Below are 14,107 nucleotides of genomic sequence, written 5' to 3' on the forward strand. Positions count from 1 at the left end.
TGAGATCAAGGCCTGTGACATTGTTAGGGGATGGACACCCCGATCCTTTGCCTCATTAAATGCCCTCATCAGAAGCGGGGCCAGCATTTCCGAGAACTTCTTGTAGAATTCTGCTGGGTCGCCGTCCGGTCCTGGGGCCTTATCCGACTGCATGGCTTCCAGCCCCTCTGCTATTTCTTCAATTCCGATCGGGCCTCCCGACCCCTCCACCAACCTTTCCTCCATCTTCGGAAACTTCATCTCACCGAGGAACTCTGCCTCGTCCCCTCTGCCCCTGCTGGGGGTTCCGACTCATACAGCCGACTATAAAATATCTTGAACACCCCATTAATCCCCGCTGGGTCCAAGACCGTGTTCCCACCTCTGTTCCTCACTCTTCCTATTCCCTGGCTGCCTCCCTTTTCCTCAGCTGGTGCGCAAGCATCCTGCTGGCCATCTCTCCATACTCGTATATCGCCCCCCTCGCCTTCCTCAATTGCTCCACCGCCTTCCCTGTAGATAACAGACCAAACTCCATCTATAGCCTCTGCCACTCCTTCAACAACCCCACCTCCGGGGCATCCGAATACCTCCTGTCCTCCTGGAGTATTTCCCCAACCAGCTTATCCATCCCTGCTCGCTCCACCTTTTCCCTATTGGCCCGTATCCAGGTTAGCTCCCCCTTAACCACTGCATTCAGCGCTTCCTAAACCGTTGCTGCCGAGACTTCCCTCATGTCATTTATTTCCAGATAGTTCTGGATGGACTCCCTCACCCGCCTGCACACCCCTTTATCCGCTAACAATCCCACATCCAACCTCCATTGCGGACGCTGCCCTCTCTCCTTACTCACCCGTAAATCCAACCAATCTGGGGCGTGGTCCGACACAGCAATCGCCGAATACTCGGTGTCAACCACCCCCGCCAGTAAAGCCATGCCAAAAATTTTAAAATCGATCCGCGAGTATGCTTTGTGCACATGGGAGAAAAAAGAAAACTCCTTCACTCTTGGCCATCCGAACCTCCATGGGTCTACCCTCCCATCTGCTCCATAAACTCCTTTAGTTCCTTCACTATGACTGGCGCCCTCCCTATCCTTGACCTCGACCAGTCCAACCTTGGATCAATGACCGTATTGAAGTCCCGCCCCCCCCATGATCAGCTAATGCTGATCTTCCCTAACACCCGCCTCATAAATTCCACATCGACCCAGTTTGGTGCGTTGGATAGGGGCATCCCCTCCAGCTTCCCACTCACTATGACGTACCTTACCCTCAGGTGTGTCTCCTGTGTCCCAACGTCCGCCTTCAATCCCCTCAGATGCGCAAACACGCGAGCCTTCTTAACCGGGCCCATTCAACCCTCTAACGTTCCATGTGATCAGCTTAGTCGATACCCCCCCCCCCCCCCCCCCCCGGCCCATCAGTCATCACCCTTCTTAGGCCAGCCTCCAGCTTGCCACCCTCGCCTCCGTGGGCCCACCAATCCGATTGCTGGCAACTCCAGAGGGCGGATTTCCTCCCCCTTGAGGGACAGAAGTCCAACATAGTCCTATTAACTCACAGTGCATTATGGCTGCAGAGTGGGCTGGCATGCAGCAGGTCAGCTCCATGCCAATTTTGCTGCCAAGGGGAGGAGAGGGGAGGGGGAGGGCTAATCAGCACCCACTTACCATGAACTAACCTGTGACATTCCTTTTTTTGAGAAGAGGAGAATGAGGTGGGATTTAATAGAGCCCTTCATAATTTTCTAATCTAGCTGCACTCATCCAGGCTTCAGGTGAGTTCCAATAACTGCACACAACATTTTACAACATGCCTTTTCAACATGGGATCTAGATGGGATATTGAACTACCCGCCATCAGGCCTACACCTCTTTGGAATAAAAACAGAAAATACTGGACAATCTCAGCACATCTGACAGCATCTGTGGAGAGAGACGGGAGCTAACGTTTTGAATCTGGATGACTCGTTGTCAAAGCTCTATGTTTGTTTCAGATTCTAGCACCACAGTAATTTGCTTTTAACCTCTTTGAAATATGTTGGTAGTGGTGGGGATGGATGTAGAGGAGGTGGATGTGGTGCCAATCAACTTTGTCCTGGATGGCGTCGAGCTTCTTGATTGTTGTTAGAGCTGCATTCATCCAAGCTAGTGAAGAGTAGTCCTGACTTGTGCCTTGTAGATGATGGACAAGCTTTGGGAAGTCAAGAGGTCAGTTACTCTCTAAAGAATTCCCAGCCTCTGTAACCACTGTATTTCTATGTCTGATGCAGTTCAGTTTCTGGTCAATGGCAGCCCGAGGATGTTGAGAGGGGGGAGTGGGGGGGTTCAGTGAAGGTAATGCCATTGAATGTCAAGGGAAGATGGGTGGATACTCTATTTTTGGAGATGGTCACTACCCGGCAGTTGTGTGGTGCAAATGTTACCTGCTGCTGATCAGCCCAAGCCTGAATGCAGTTCAAGTTTTGCTGCATTTTGGCAACAGAGCTGAGTGTCTGAGTGAACTGTTGTCCTTTCCAGTACCTCTGTCAATGCTGTGTGGTCCATCTAGTATTATTCCTTTCTGACTTTTCTGCAGTGGTTTGGTACAACTGAATGGCTTATTAGATGATTTCAGACGGCATTTAAGAGTCAGCCATATTGCTGTGGGTCTGGAGTCATACATAGGCCAGACTGGGTAAGGTCAACAGATTCGCTTCTCATTCTGAATGCCTCTCAAAACTCAGTAGTACAACAATTGGGTTTTTACAACACTCTGGTTTCAGGGCATTGTTACTAGGATTAGCTTTCAATTCTAGATTTTTTTTAAGCAATTGAATTTCAATATCTCCTGCTGCCATTTGAACCTGTGCCCCCGGAGCCTGGCCTCAAGAGTACTAGCCCAGTGATATTGCCACAATGCTACCAACTGTGTTAGCATGAGAGTTGAAGGAATACCAGCAAGGAACTTGTTTTTTCTTCAAACCTCCCAAAAATCTCCCATACATACCAAATGGGCATTGGGTGACTGGAGTGCAACTCAGCTGACTTGATAGAAGTGTGGCCCCTCCAATACAACTGAATCTTGCTGTTAACTTGTGTTCAAACTCCCAGTACCCCCTCTGCTGGCTGCCTGAATTGAGACATAATAAATGTCCCAGGGGCATTGCAGCCCTCAGACCCCACATCAGCTATCAAGGAATTGAGTGCATTATTTGCTCTAATGTGTGACAAAAAGATACTTGGAAAAGGAAAGGGCAGTAACTAGTGATTGTGGTAGCGTGCCCCTTTAAAGGCAAAGTTGTCAGAGGGTCATATGACCTGTTTGGCCAATAGGGCTGGAGTGTGTGAATCATGTGGCTGAGCGTGTGTTTTCCTTGCCTGTTTTGGAATCTGGTGTTGTGGAGTATGATAGCCTTTATCTCACTCTCTGTAAATAATTACATAACTTCATAAACCCTTTGTTCGTTGATCTACTTGGTGGTCACCATCTTACAGGATATTGCATTTGGCGAAGAGAATCAATCAGAGTGCCTTCCTACTGTTACAGAAATTGAGAAAGTAGATCTCATGTGGAAGCCTTTTTTGAAGAAAACTTGTTCAGCAGCCTGTGAGTGCCAAATTGCCCTTTTTGGGAAGTTTGAGCCATTCGACCCTAACATGGAGCAGTGGGTGCTCGATGTCGAATGCCTGCAGTATTTATTTCAGGCCAGTGAAATTGTGGAAGGAAGAGGAGCAGCGGGTTATCCTATTAACTAGCCACATACACTGGGGAAGCTTTAAGGATCCAGGGAATAATCACAAAGCCCAGCTATCAAGGGATTGAGTGCATTATTTGCTCTAATGTGTGACAAAAAGATACTTGGAAAAGAGAAGGGCAGTAACTCGTGATTGTGGTAGCGTGCCCCTTTAAAGGCAAAGGTGGAGAGGTGCTAAATGAATATTTTTCGGCAGTATTCACGCAGGAAAAAGACAATGTTGTCAAGGAGAATACTGAGATACAGGCTACTAGACAAGAAGGGCTTTAGGTTTTTAAGGAGGAGGTGTTAGCAATTCTGGAAAGAGTGAAAATAGATAAGTCCCCTGGGTCGGATGGGATTTATCCTAGGATTCTCTGGGAAGCTAGGGAGGAGATTGCTGAGCCCTTGGCTTTGATCTTTAAGTCATCTTTGTCTACAGGAATAGTGCCAGAAGACTGGAGGATAGCAAATCTTGTCCCGTTGTTCAAGAAGGGGAGTAGAGACAACCCCGGTAACTATAGACCAGTGAGCCTTACTTCTGTTGTGGGCAAAGTCTTGGAAAGGTTTATAAGAGATAGGATGTATAATCATCTGGAAAGGAATAATTTGATTAGAGATAGTCAACACAGTTTTGTGAAGGGTAGGTCGTGCCTCACAAACCTTATTGAGTTCTTTGAGAAGGTGACCAAACAGGTGGATGAGGGTAAAGCGGTTGATGTGGTGTATATGGATTTCAGTAAAGCGTTTGATAAGGTTCCCCACGGTAGGCTATTGCAGAAAATACGGAGGCATGGGATTCAGGGTGATTTAGCAGTTTGGATCAGAAATTGGCTAGCTGGAAGAAGACAAAGGGTGGTGGTTGATGGGAAATGTTCAGACTGGAGTCCAGTTACCAGTGGTGTACCACAAGGATCTGTTTTGGGGCTACTGCTGTTTTCATTTTTATAAATGACCCGGAGGAGGGCTTAGAAGGATGGGTGAGTAAATTTGCAGATGACACTAAAGTCGATGGAGTTGTGGACAGTGTGGAAGGATGTTACAAGGTACAGAGGGACATAGATAAGCTGCAGAGCTGGGCTGAGAGGCGACAAATAGAGTTTAATGCAGAAAAGTGTGAGGTGATTCATTTTGGAAGGAATAACAGGAAGACAGAGTACTGGGCTAATGGTAAGATTCTTGGTAGTGTGGATGAGCAGAGAGAGCTCGGTGTCCATGTTCATAGATCCCTGAAAGTTGCCACCCAGGTTGAGAGGGTTGTTAAGAAGGCGCACGGTGTGTTAGTTTTTATTGAGAGAGGGATTGAGTTTCGGAGCCATGAGGTCATGTTGCAGCGGTACAAAACTCTGGTGCGGCTGCATTTGGAGTATTGTGTGCAATTCTGGTCGCCCCATTATAGGAAGGATGTGGAAGCATTGGAAAGGGTGCAGAGGAGATTTACCAGAATGTTGCCTGGTATGGAGGGAAGATCTTATGAGGGAAGGCTGAGGGACTTGAGGCTGTTTTCGTTAGAGAGAAGAAGGTTAAGAGGTGACCTAATTGAGGCATACAAGATGATCAGAGGATTAGATAGGGTGGACAGTGAGAACCTTTTTCCTCGGATGGTGATGTCTCGCACGAGGGGACATAGCTTTAAATTGAGGGGAGATAGATACAGGACAGATGTCAGATGTAGGTTCTTTACTCAGAGAGTAGTAAGGGCATGGAATGCCCTGCTTGCAACAATAGAGGACTTGCCAACACCAAGGGCATTAAAATGGTCATTGGATAGACATATGGATGATAAGGGAATAGTGTAGATGGGCTTTAGAGTGGTTTCACAGGTCGGCGCAACATCGAGGGCCGAAGGGCCTGTACTGTGCTGTAATGTTCTATGTTCATGAGCTACCGGCACCAGTTAGATCAACTGCCTCTAATTATAGTGGGGCCAAGGTTTGATGGGCCGAGATTGGCTTCACCAAATTAGATTAAATTGTCTAAAAGTCTCCAAAATTAACAAAGGAGATTTTCATGGTATCTTAAAAAAATACCAAGATGAGTTAGGCTAGATACAGGGCCTAAAAGTAAATATTTATGTGGCTCCTGAGGCCAGTTTACAGAGCCCACCATGTGCCCTATGTCTTACAATAAGAACAGTAAGAAGTCTTACAACACCAGGTTAAAGTCCAACAGGTTTGATTCAAACACGAGCTTTCAGAGCGCAGCTCCTTCCTCAGGTGAATGGCGAGGTATGTTCCAGAAACATTTATATAGACAAAGTCAGAGATGCTGGACAATGCTTGGAATGCAGGCATTTGCAGGTAATCAAATCATTACAGATCCAGGGAGAGGGATAATCCCAGGTTAAAGAGGTGTAAATTGTCTCAAGCCCGAACAGTTGGTAGGATTTTGCAAGTCCAGGCCTGATGGTGGGGGGTGGATGTAATGCGACATGAATCCAAGATCACGGTTGAGGCCATGAGGCCCTCCGGAAGGCTGCTGCCCTAGACTCGACATGTATGCTGAAGCCGTCAGAAGTCGTGTCAATGCCAGATTCATCAGTCGCATTCACAAGGCAGCCCGAACGTCACCCAAGTACAACACAACGCCATCCGCGCTCTCAAAACCAACCGCAACATCGTCATCAAACCAGCAGACAAAGGAGGGGCCACCGTCATACTGAATAGAACGGACTACTGCAAAGAAGTATACCGACAACTCAACAACCAGGAACACTACAGACAGTTACCTGCAGACCCAACCAAGGAACACATCCGCCAACTCAACAGACTGATCAGGACCTTGGATCCAGACCTTCAGAGCACCCTACGTGCTCTCATCCCACGTAATCCCCGCATTGGCGATCTCTACTGCCTCCCGAAAATACACAAGGCCAACACACCAGGCCGTCCTATCGTTTCAGGCAATGGGACCCTGTGTGAGAACCTCTCTGGCCACATCGAGGGCATCTTGAAACCCATCGTACAAGGTACCCCCAGCTTCTGTCGCGACATGACGGACTTCCTACAGAAACTTAGCACCCATGGACCAGTTGAACCAGGAACATTCCTCGTCACAATGGATGTCTCGGCACTCTACACCAGCATCCCCCATGACGACGGCATTGCTGCAACAGCCTCAGTACTCAACACCGGCAACTGCCAATCTCCAGACGCAATTCTGCAACTCATCCGCTTCATTCTAGATCACAACGACTTCACCTTTGACAACAAATTCTTCACCCAGATGCATGGAACAGCCATGTGGACCAAATTTGCACTTCAATATGCCAACATCTTCATGCACAAGTTTGAACAAGACTTCCTCACCACACAGGACCTGCAACCGATGTTATACACCAGATACATCGATGACATTTTTTTCCTTTGGACCCACAGCGAAGAATCACTGAAACGACTACACGATGAGATCAATAAATTCCATCCCACCATCAGACTCACCATGGACTATTCGCCAAATTCTGTTGCATTCTTGGACACACTCATCTCCATCAAGGACGGTCACCTCAGCACTTCGCTTTACCGCAAGCCCACAGACAACCTCACGATGCTCCACTTCTCCAGCTTTCACCCGAAACACATTAAAGAAGCCATCCCCTATGGACAAGTCCTCCGTATACACAGGATCTGCTCAGACGAGGAGGAGCGTAATAGACACCTACAGATGCTGAAAGATGCCCTCGTACGAACGGGATATGGCGCTCGACTCATCGATCGACAGTTCCAACGCGCCACAACAAAAAACCGCACCGACCTCCTCAGAAGACACACACGGGACACCACTGACAGAGTACCCTTCGTCGTCCAGTACTTTCCTGGAGCGGAGAAACTACGACATCTTCTTCGCAGCCTTCAACACATCATCAATGAAGATGAACATCTTGCCAAGGTCATCCCCACATCCCCACTACTGGCCTTCAAACAACCGCGCAACCTCAAACAAACCATTGTTTGCAGCAAATTAGGGAGGATAAGGCCATTCCTCCGATAGCTTTAGCTTGGGCCCAACACTGGGTTCTATTATTAGCAGCCTACAAATATCAAACTTGGGCGCTTTAAGCCGCCATCTCCTACTGGAAAGTATACCGCCTCTGCCAGTACCACAGGAAATTGTTCTTGCTCTAAACTTTCCTGATACATTAGTAATAGCAATGTGACAGATCAAGTTTTGGACCTAGGTAGATCTTGTATTATTTAAAGTTAAGCATAGAGTCCTTCACGGCTGGCATTACAATAACAGGTCTGAGCAATTAAGACTCTTTTAGATAAGAAACGATGAGTTAATTTGTGAGGACGGCATAATTTTATGGAGAGGGTGGCCTTTCCCACTCCTGCGAGAAAGTTATTATTACAAGAGTTCCACTGTGCTCATCCTAGGATGACAAAGATGAGGATGCTCGCACACAGCAAAGTGTGGTGGCCCAGGCTAGATACCGATGTAGAAAATCTGGTCAATGTGACCAATGTCAAATGCAGCAAAGATTACCGTCTGCGGTTCTAATACACCTTTGTGAGTGGCAGGGTCAACCATGGGTGAAACTACATGTCAATTTCATGGGCAGCATATTCCAGCTCATAATAGATGTGCACTCCCAAGTGGTTGAGCATACACAAAATGATTCCACCTCCTCATGAGCTACGGTAGAAAATATGCAACAGACATTCGTCACTCAAAGGTTGCCCACGGTGCTAATTTTGGATAATGGGCCTTCGTTCACTAATAAAGAGTTCCAGAGTTTCATGAGAACCAATGGCATTCAACATCTTCAAACTGCTCCCTACCACCTTGCTTCAAATGCACTGACTGAGAGAGCTGCCATGAAGAAACAGCCATCAGCCTCTCTACAAACCCAACTGAACCGTTTCCTGATGACCTATGGAATAATATTTCATGTCACCACAGGTGTTACACCTGCCGAGTTACTGATGGGCAGATGTAGTCGAACAAGGTTGGATCTGGTATTTCCGAATTTGGCGGTGAGGGTGGAGGCAAAACAGAATGCACAGAAGAGACACGATGACTCGAAAAAAACTGAGAGAACATTTGAGGTGGGCGACTGGTTTCTGTAAAGAATTTTGGTGCTGGTCCAAATTGGATCCCTGGAATGGTCATAGCCAGAACAGGACCAGTGTAGCATTAAATAGATGACCAAGGAAAAGGTAAAGAAGCATGTGGACCATTTGGGAAGAGAATCACACACAAAGCCAGTGGAGCAGTCCACCCTTAGCATGTCTTGTCAGTGATATTGCAACCGATGAAAGTAATGCTCCAGCAAGCTACCCCAAAGAACAACCAATTATGGTCCAGTGAAAACTGGAGGAGTTATCTGCACAGGAGCACCTTCGCAAGTCGACCCTGAGGTTCAAACCAAAGTTACCTCTACTGCTGGAGCAGCCACTAGTTTGACTTTCCAGCTCAGAATCAGACGGGTAATGTGCCCAGTCGTAACAGGAAGGACGGCACATATCATGCATTAGCATGAAAAACAAATTCATCATATGTCTGAACCAGAAGGATCCGGAGCTGCCACTAGTTAATTATGTGGCTTCCAAAGGATCAGGAAGTCCCCAGACCAACTAACCTCATGAGGGATTGTGTTGAGTTCCACTTGTTGTATAATATTGCAAACAGTTCCATTGTTACGGAAGTGTATTAATCAGGAACTTAAAGGGGTGGGGATGTGATAGCTGATGCGACCATCAGTTTACGCGAAACAGAGAGTGTATGTAAATTGTGGCTTTAATCGACTAGAACAGTGCCTGCCTGCAACTGCTCTGCTACTGAGAGCCGCCTACAGAGCTACTGCTCTTTATACCTCCCCTCAGGGGGCGGAGCCCACAAACGCACCAATATGATACATCACAGGTAATACCATACAATGGTTCATAGGCGGAGCCCTCATGGGCAACAGCATGGTACAGTTACATACAAGGTGCAATACGTTCACCACAATAGCATGCGTCTTTAAGGGGTGAGTTCTCGGAACGTCATGCAACCCGTTCAGCCAATTGGGCTGGAGCATGGAAATCGTGGGCATGAGCGCTGGTTTTCCTTGCCAGTTTTGGAGTCTGGAGTCTTGGAGTAAAGTAGCCTTCATCTCACTCTCAGTAAATATTTGCTGTCATATCCCCCATGGGACCTACAGAGTGGGAATGATTATCTTTCCCGTGGTTCTCAGGGAGTACGAGCTCCCCCGCTAAGGGGCAGGGTAACGCCATTCAGCTATGTATAAAAGGCCAGGCAGTAAGGTACCGACCATGGAGAGACCTGGTAGGGATCTACCGGGAGTTGTATATAATGTAACTGTAAATAAACCAAAGACTTTATTCTTACTCGGTATGCACTCCCCGTGTCCTTATTAAAGTTACTTAGCTTAATAAACCATTTATTTGTTGATCTACTTGGTGGTCACCAGTCTTATAGAATACTACAGTAATTTGTTTTTAGTTTAGAGTACCCAATTCATTTTTCCAATTAAGGGGCAATTTAGTGTGGCCAATCCACCTACCCTGCACATCTTTGGTTTGTGGGGGTGAAACCCACGTAAACACAGGGTGAATGTGCAAACTCCACATGGACAGTGACCCAGAGCCGGGATCGAACCTGGGACCCCGGCGCCGTGAGGCTGCAGTGCTACCACTGTGCCACCGTGCTGCCCCAGAATACTACAGTAATAACTGCTTTCTAAAACATTAGTGCTAAATAAAGATATAAACTATGCTGTTTTCATACTGTAATGCTCTTTCTATTGAACCCTAATATGAGAAGGTTTGGCACAATTCAGTCATTCAAAATTGCCTTTGGAAACAAGGGGCGAAATTCTCCGAAGACCTGCGTGATGCCCATTTCCGGCGGGCAAAAGCGGTGCGGTTGACTCCGGCGTCGGGGTCTTCTTTTAAGCCGTTAATCTCCGTTTCCGAAAGGGCCAGCAGCGGACTGACGCGATGCGCGTCAGTTTCACCCGCTGCAGAAGTGGCGCGTTGAGAGAGAGAGAGAGAGAGGGGACGGGTACCGGCGTTGAGAGGAGAGGGGGGTGGGTACCGCCGTTGAGAGGAGAGGAGAGGGGGGTGGGTACCGGCGTTGAGAGAGAGGGGGGGGGGGGGGGCGGGGGGGGTGGGTACCGGCATTGAGAGAGAGAGGGGGGGGTGGGTACCGGCGTTGAGAGAGAGAGGGGGGTGGGTATCGGCGTTGAGAGAGAGAGGGAAAGTGGGTACCGGCGTTGAGAGAGGGGGGGGGGGGTGGGTACCGGCGTTGAGAGAGGGGGGGGTGGGTACCGGCGTTGAGAGAGGGGAGGTACCGGCGTTGAGAGAGAGGGGGGGTGGGGTACCGGCGTTGAGAGAGAGGGGATGGGTACCTGCGTTGAGAGAGAGAAGGGGGGGGTACTGCCGTTGAGAGGAGAGGAGAGGGGGGTGGGTACCGGCGTTGAGAGAGAGGGGGGGTGGTGGGTACCGGCGTTGAGAGAGAGGGGGGGTGGTGGGTACCGGCGTTGAGAGAGAGGGGGGGGTGGGTACCGGCATTGAGAGAGAGGGGGAGTGGGTACCGGCGTTGAGAGAGAGGGGGGGTGGTGGGTACCAGCGTTGAGAGAGTGGGGGGGGGGGGGGGGGGGTGGGTACCGGCATTGAGAGAGAGAGGGGGGGGGTACCGGCGTTGAGAGGAGAGGAGAGGGGGGTGGGTACCGGCGTTGAGAGGGAGGGGGGGTGGTGGGTACCGGCGTTGAGAGAGAGGGGGAGGGTGGGTACCGGCGTTGAGAGAGAGGGGGGGCGGCGTTGGAGGGGGGTAGGGGTGGTGGGGAGGGGGGTAGGGGTGGTGAGGGGGGTAGGGGCGTTTGAGGGGGGTAGGGGCATTGGAGAGGGGTAGGGGTGGTGGGGGAGAGGGTTAGGGTAGGGGTCAGCGGCGTGCGGGGGGGGGGGGCGACGGATGCCCGGGGCCAAAGCTCCCTCTGCACGCCGCTGCCCCTACCCCAACCCCCCTCACCACCCCTACCCCCCTCCAACGCCCCTACCCCCCTCCAACGCCCCTACCCCCCTCACCACCCCTACCCCCCTCACCACCCCTACCCCCCTCCAACGCCCCTACCCCCCTCACCACCCCTACCTCCTCTAACGCCCCTACCCCCTCACCACCATTCCCCCCTCCAACGCCCCTACCCCCCTCACCACCCCTACCCCCCTCACCACCCCTACCCCCCTCCAACACCTCTACCCCCCTCCCCACCACTCCTACCCCCCTCCCCACCACCCCAACCCCCCTCCCCACCACCCCTACCCCCCTCCCACCACCCCTACCCCCCTCCAACACCGCCCCCCCCCCTCTCTCTCAACGCCGGTACCCGTCCCCTCTCTCTCAACGCCGGTACCCGCCCCTCTCAACGCCGCAACCACCCCCCCTCTCAACGCCGCAACCCCCCCCCCCCCAAATCCACCCCTCTCCAACGCCGCTACCCCCGCACTCGCCCTAGGTCACTGAACGGCGTCAACCATCATCAATGGTTGACGCCGTTTTAAAGCTACTCTGTTTTTCGCCGACCTGACCCGTGGGCACGTCGGCGGGAATTCGGCCCATCCGGCACGGAGAATGTCTGTCTGTTAAAAATCTATGACATCCCGCCGGCGCCAGCTGTTTTCAGAGGCTGCCGGCGGGATTTGAACAACGCCGGTTTTTGGCCGCTCGGAGAATTAAAAACCCGGCGGGAGCGGGAATAACGCCGCCGCCGGCCAATTCTCTGACCCTGCGTGGGGTCGGAGAATTTCGCCCAAGAAAGGTGACTTAATTATGTAGAAATCTATGCCTATTTGCACAAGTGTAATGAGGAATTCTCCATCTGCTAAGTGTAGTTAAAAGTCATTTGAGCTGTGGCAAATGAGAAAAACAAAATGCCTGAGATTCTTTCATTACAATTTTCACAGGTATCCACAAATTCACAAAGAAACTTCGCAATCCATTACTCATTGATAATAATGAAGTGCTCGACTTCCTCTCCAGAGTTCACTCAGATATGCAATTGGTAAGTGCCTTTTATATCCGTCTAAAGTAACAGGTAAAATGTGATTCATAAAATTCCAAATACAGAGGCAACCACTTCTGTTGCATAATCCTTTCCATTGTGACATAACTAAAAGAAGCAGGACTGATGAAATTAATCACTTGTGACTTTAATGTTGGTAGGTCTACTTACTGCACTAAAATGGAGTTTCAATTTTCGATTCCATCTTTCTATCGATTGATACAGCTGTTAGCAGCTGGACAATTTTCAAAGTAGAAGCAATGTAGCATAAATTAATAGGATTGATTCTGGAATTGAGCATTCCCAGCGTGGAGCATTATTCTCGAGGTGTGCTGACTGGGAAATTGTCAGTCCATAATATCTGACTCTCCTATGATTAATTGAAGACTGAATGATTTCCCAGTCAGTGAACCCTCCAAGCACTATTTTGCACCTCATAACACTTTTCAAACAATTTTTAACAGCTGTGGAGACATACCAGAATGGTGAATAACATTTCCTGCACTATCCCAGGGATACAGCACAAAAATAAACTCCTTTGAGTCACATTATATACTTGTTCCAACTTGATAACATTTCAACATAAGTTTGTGTGATTGACTATAAACCTTTCACCCATTATCTGACCTTACACTCTGAGTAGGGGTATGGTTCTGAGCAAGCACATTACTCTAATTGAAGTTTTTGACTAAACCGGCCTTCTGAGTGCCATCCAGGGGCAGTTTACTTGTAGATGTTCATGTTGGTGCGTTAAACCTAACAGTCCAACAATCTGGCTATCTTACCATCCCTGATCAGAATGATAAAATTCAAAATCATTCAATATGATCTTTTTCACATTAATTCTGATTCTATCTGCACCTCTGTTGCCATTTAGGACTGTATTTTGCCAGCATCTTATGCTGTTTATCATAAAAGGTGGAATTTCTAGTCTCCTACAAGTTAATATTTTAATTCTGACTCAACTCTTTCCTCATGAAGCATTAATAGGCCCAAAATGCAATACCCTGAGTGATGATGAGTGTAACTGCATTTTACTTTTGTATTCATATATTCACTTCATAAGGATCAGAATCAAAAATGTCATTATCACGAAAAAGGAATGTTCAGCAATAATAGTCAAGCTCATTTTAAAAGCCGTAAAAAGACACTAATGACACATCATGTGCACTCAAAGGAATTGCAAATAATAAAAGTAGTTTGAAGATAAATGAACAGAAATAATCATTTAAAGTGATTTTATAGGCATTGCATTTTCTATTACATTTGGGAAAGTGCAATTAGAATATTATTCCTTTCAAAGAGTTCATGAAATTTGCACACTTCTGTGTTATTCTTAAGAATTATTTTGTGCTATACTTGTAATAGAGAAGGCCACATTCCAAGCTTGAGATTATTGCATAAAAT

At 48.5% G+C, this 14,107-nt stretch overlaps 1 protein-coding gene and 1 non-coding gene across 10 annotated transcripts in view; one reads left to right on the plus strand and one right to left on the minus strand.

The window, feature by feature from the left end:
• The window catches only part of LOC119970506 (multiple C2 and transmembrane domain-containing protein 1-like), an 891,726-nt gene that overhangs the window by 871,316 nt on the left and 6,303 nt on the right, over nucleotides 1-14,107 (plus strand). For all 9 annotated transcript variants that reach the window (XM_038805255.1, XM_038805256.1, XM_038805254.1 and 6 more), the window contains one exon: nucleotides 12,603-12,700. In XM_038805255.1, coding sequence (XP_038661183.1) covers nucleotides 12,603-12,700 — 98 coding nt within the window. The remainder of the gene's footprint in view (nucleotides 1-12,602; nucleotides 12,701-14,107) is intronic.
• On the minus strand, nucleotides 9,116-9,213 carry LOC119970836. The gene has a single exon (XR_005461697.1). It is a non-coding gene; the product is annotated as a small nucleolar RNA U13 (small nucleolar RNA).

This window comes from Scyliorhinus canicula, chromosome 8, assembly GCF_902713615.1.
Source record: "Scyliorhinus canicula chromosome 8, sScyCan1.1, whole genome shotgun sequence".
NCBI classification, from domain to species: Eukaryota; Metazoa; Chordata; class Chondrichthyes; order Carcharhiniformes; family Scyliorhinidae; genus Scyliorhinus; species Scyliorhinus canicula.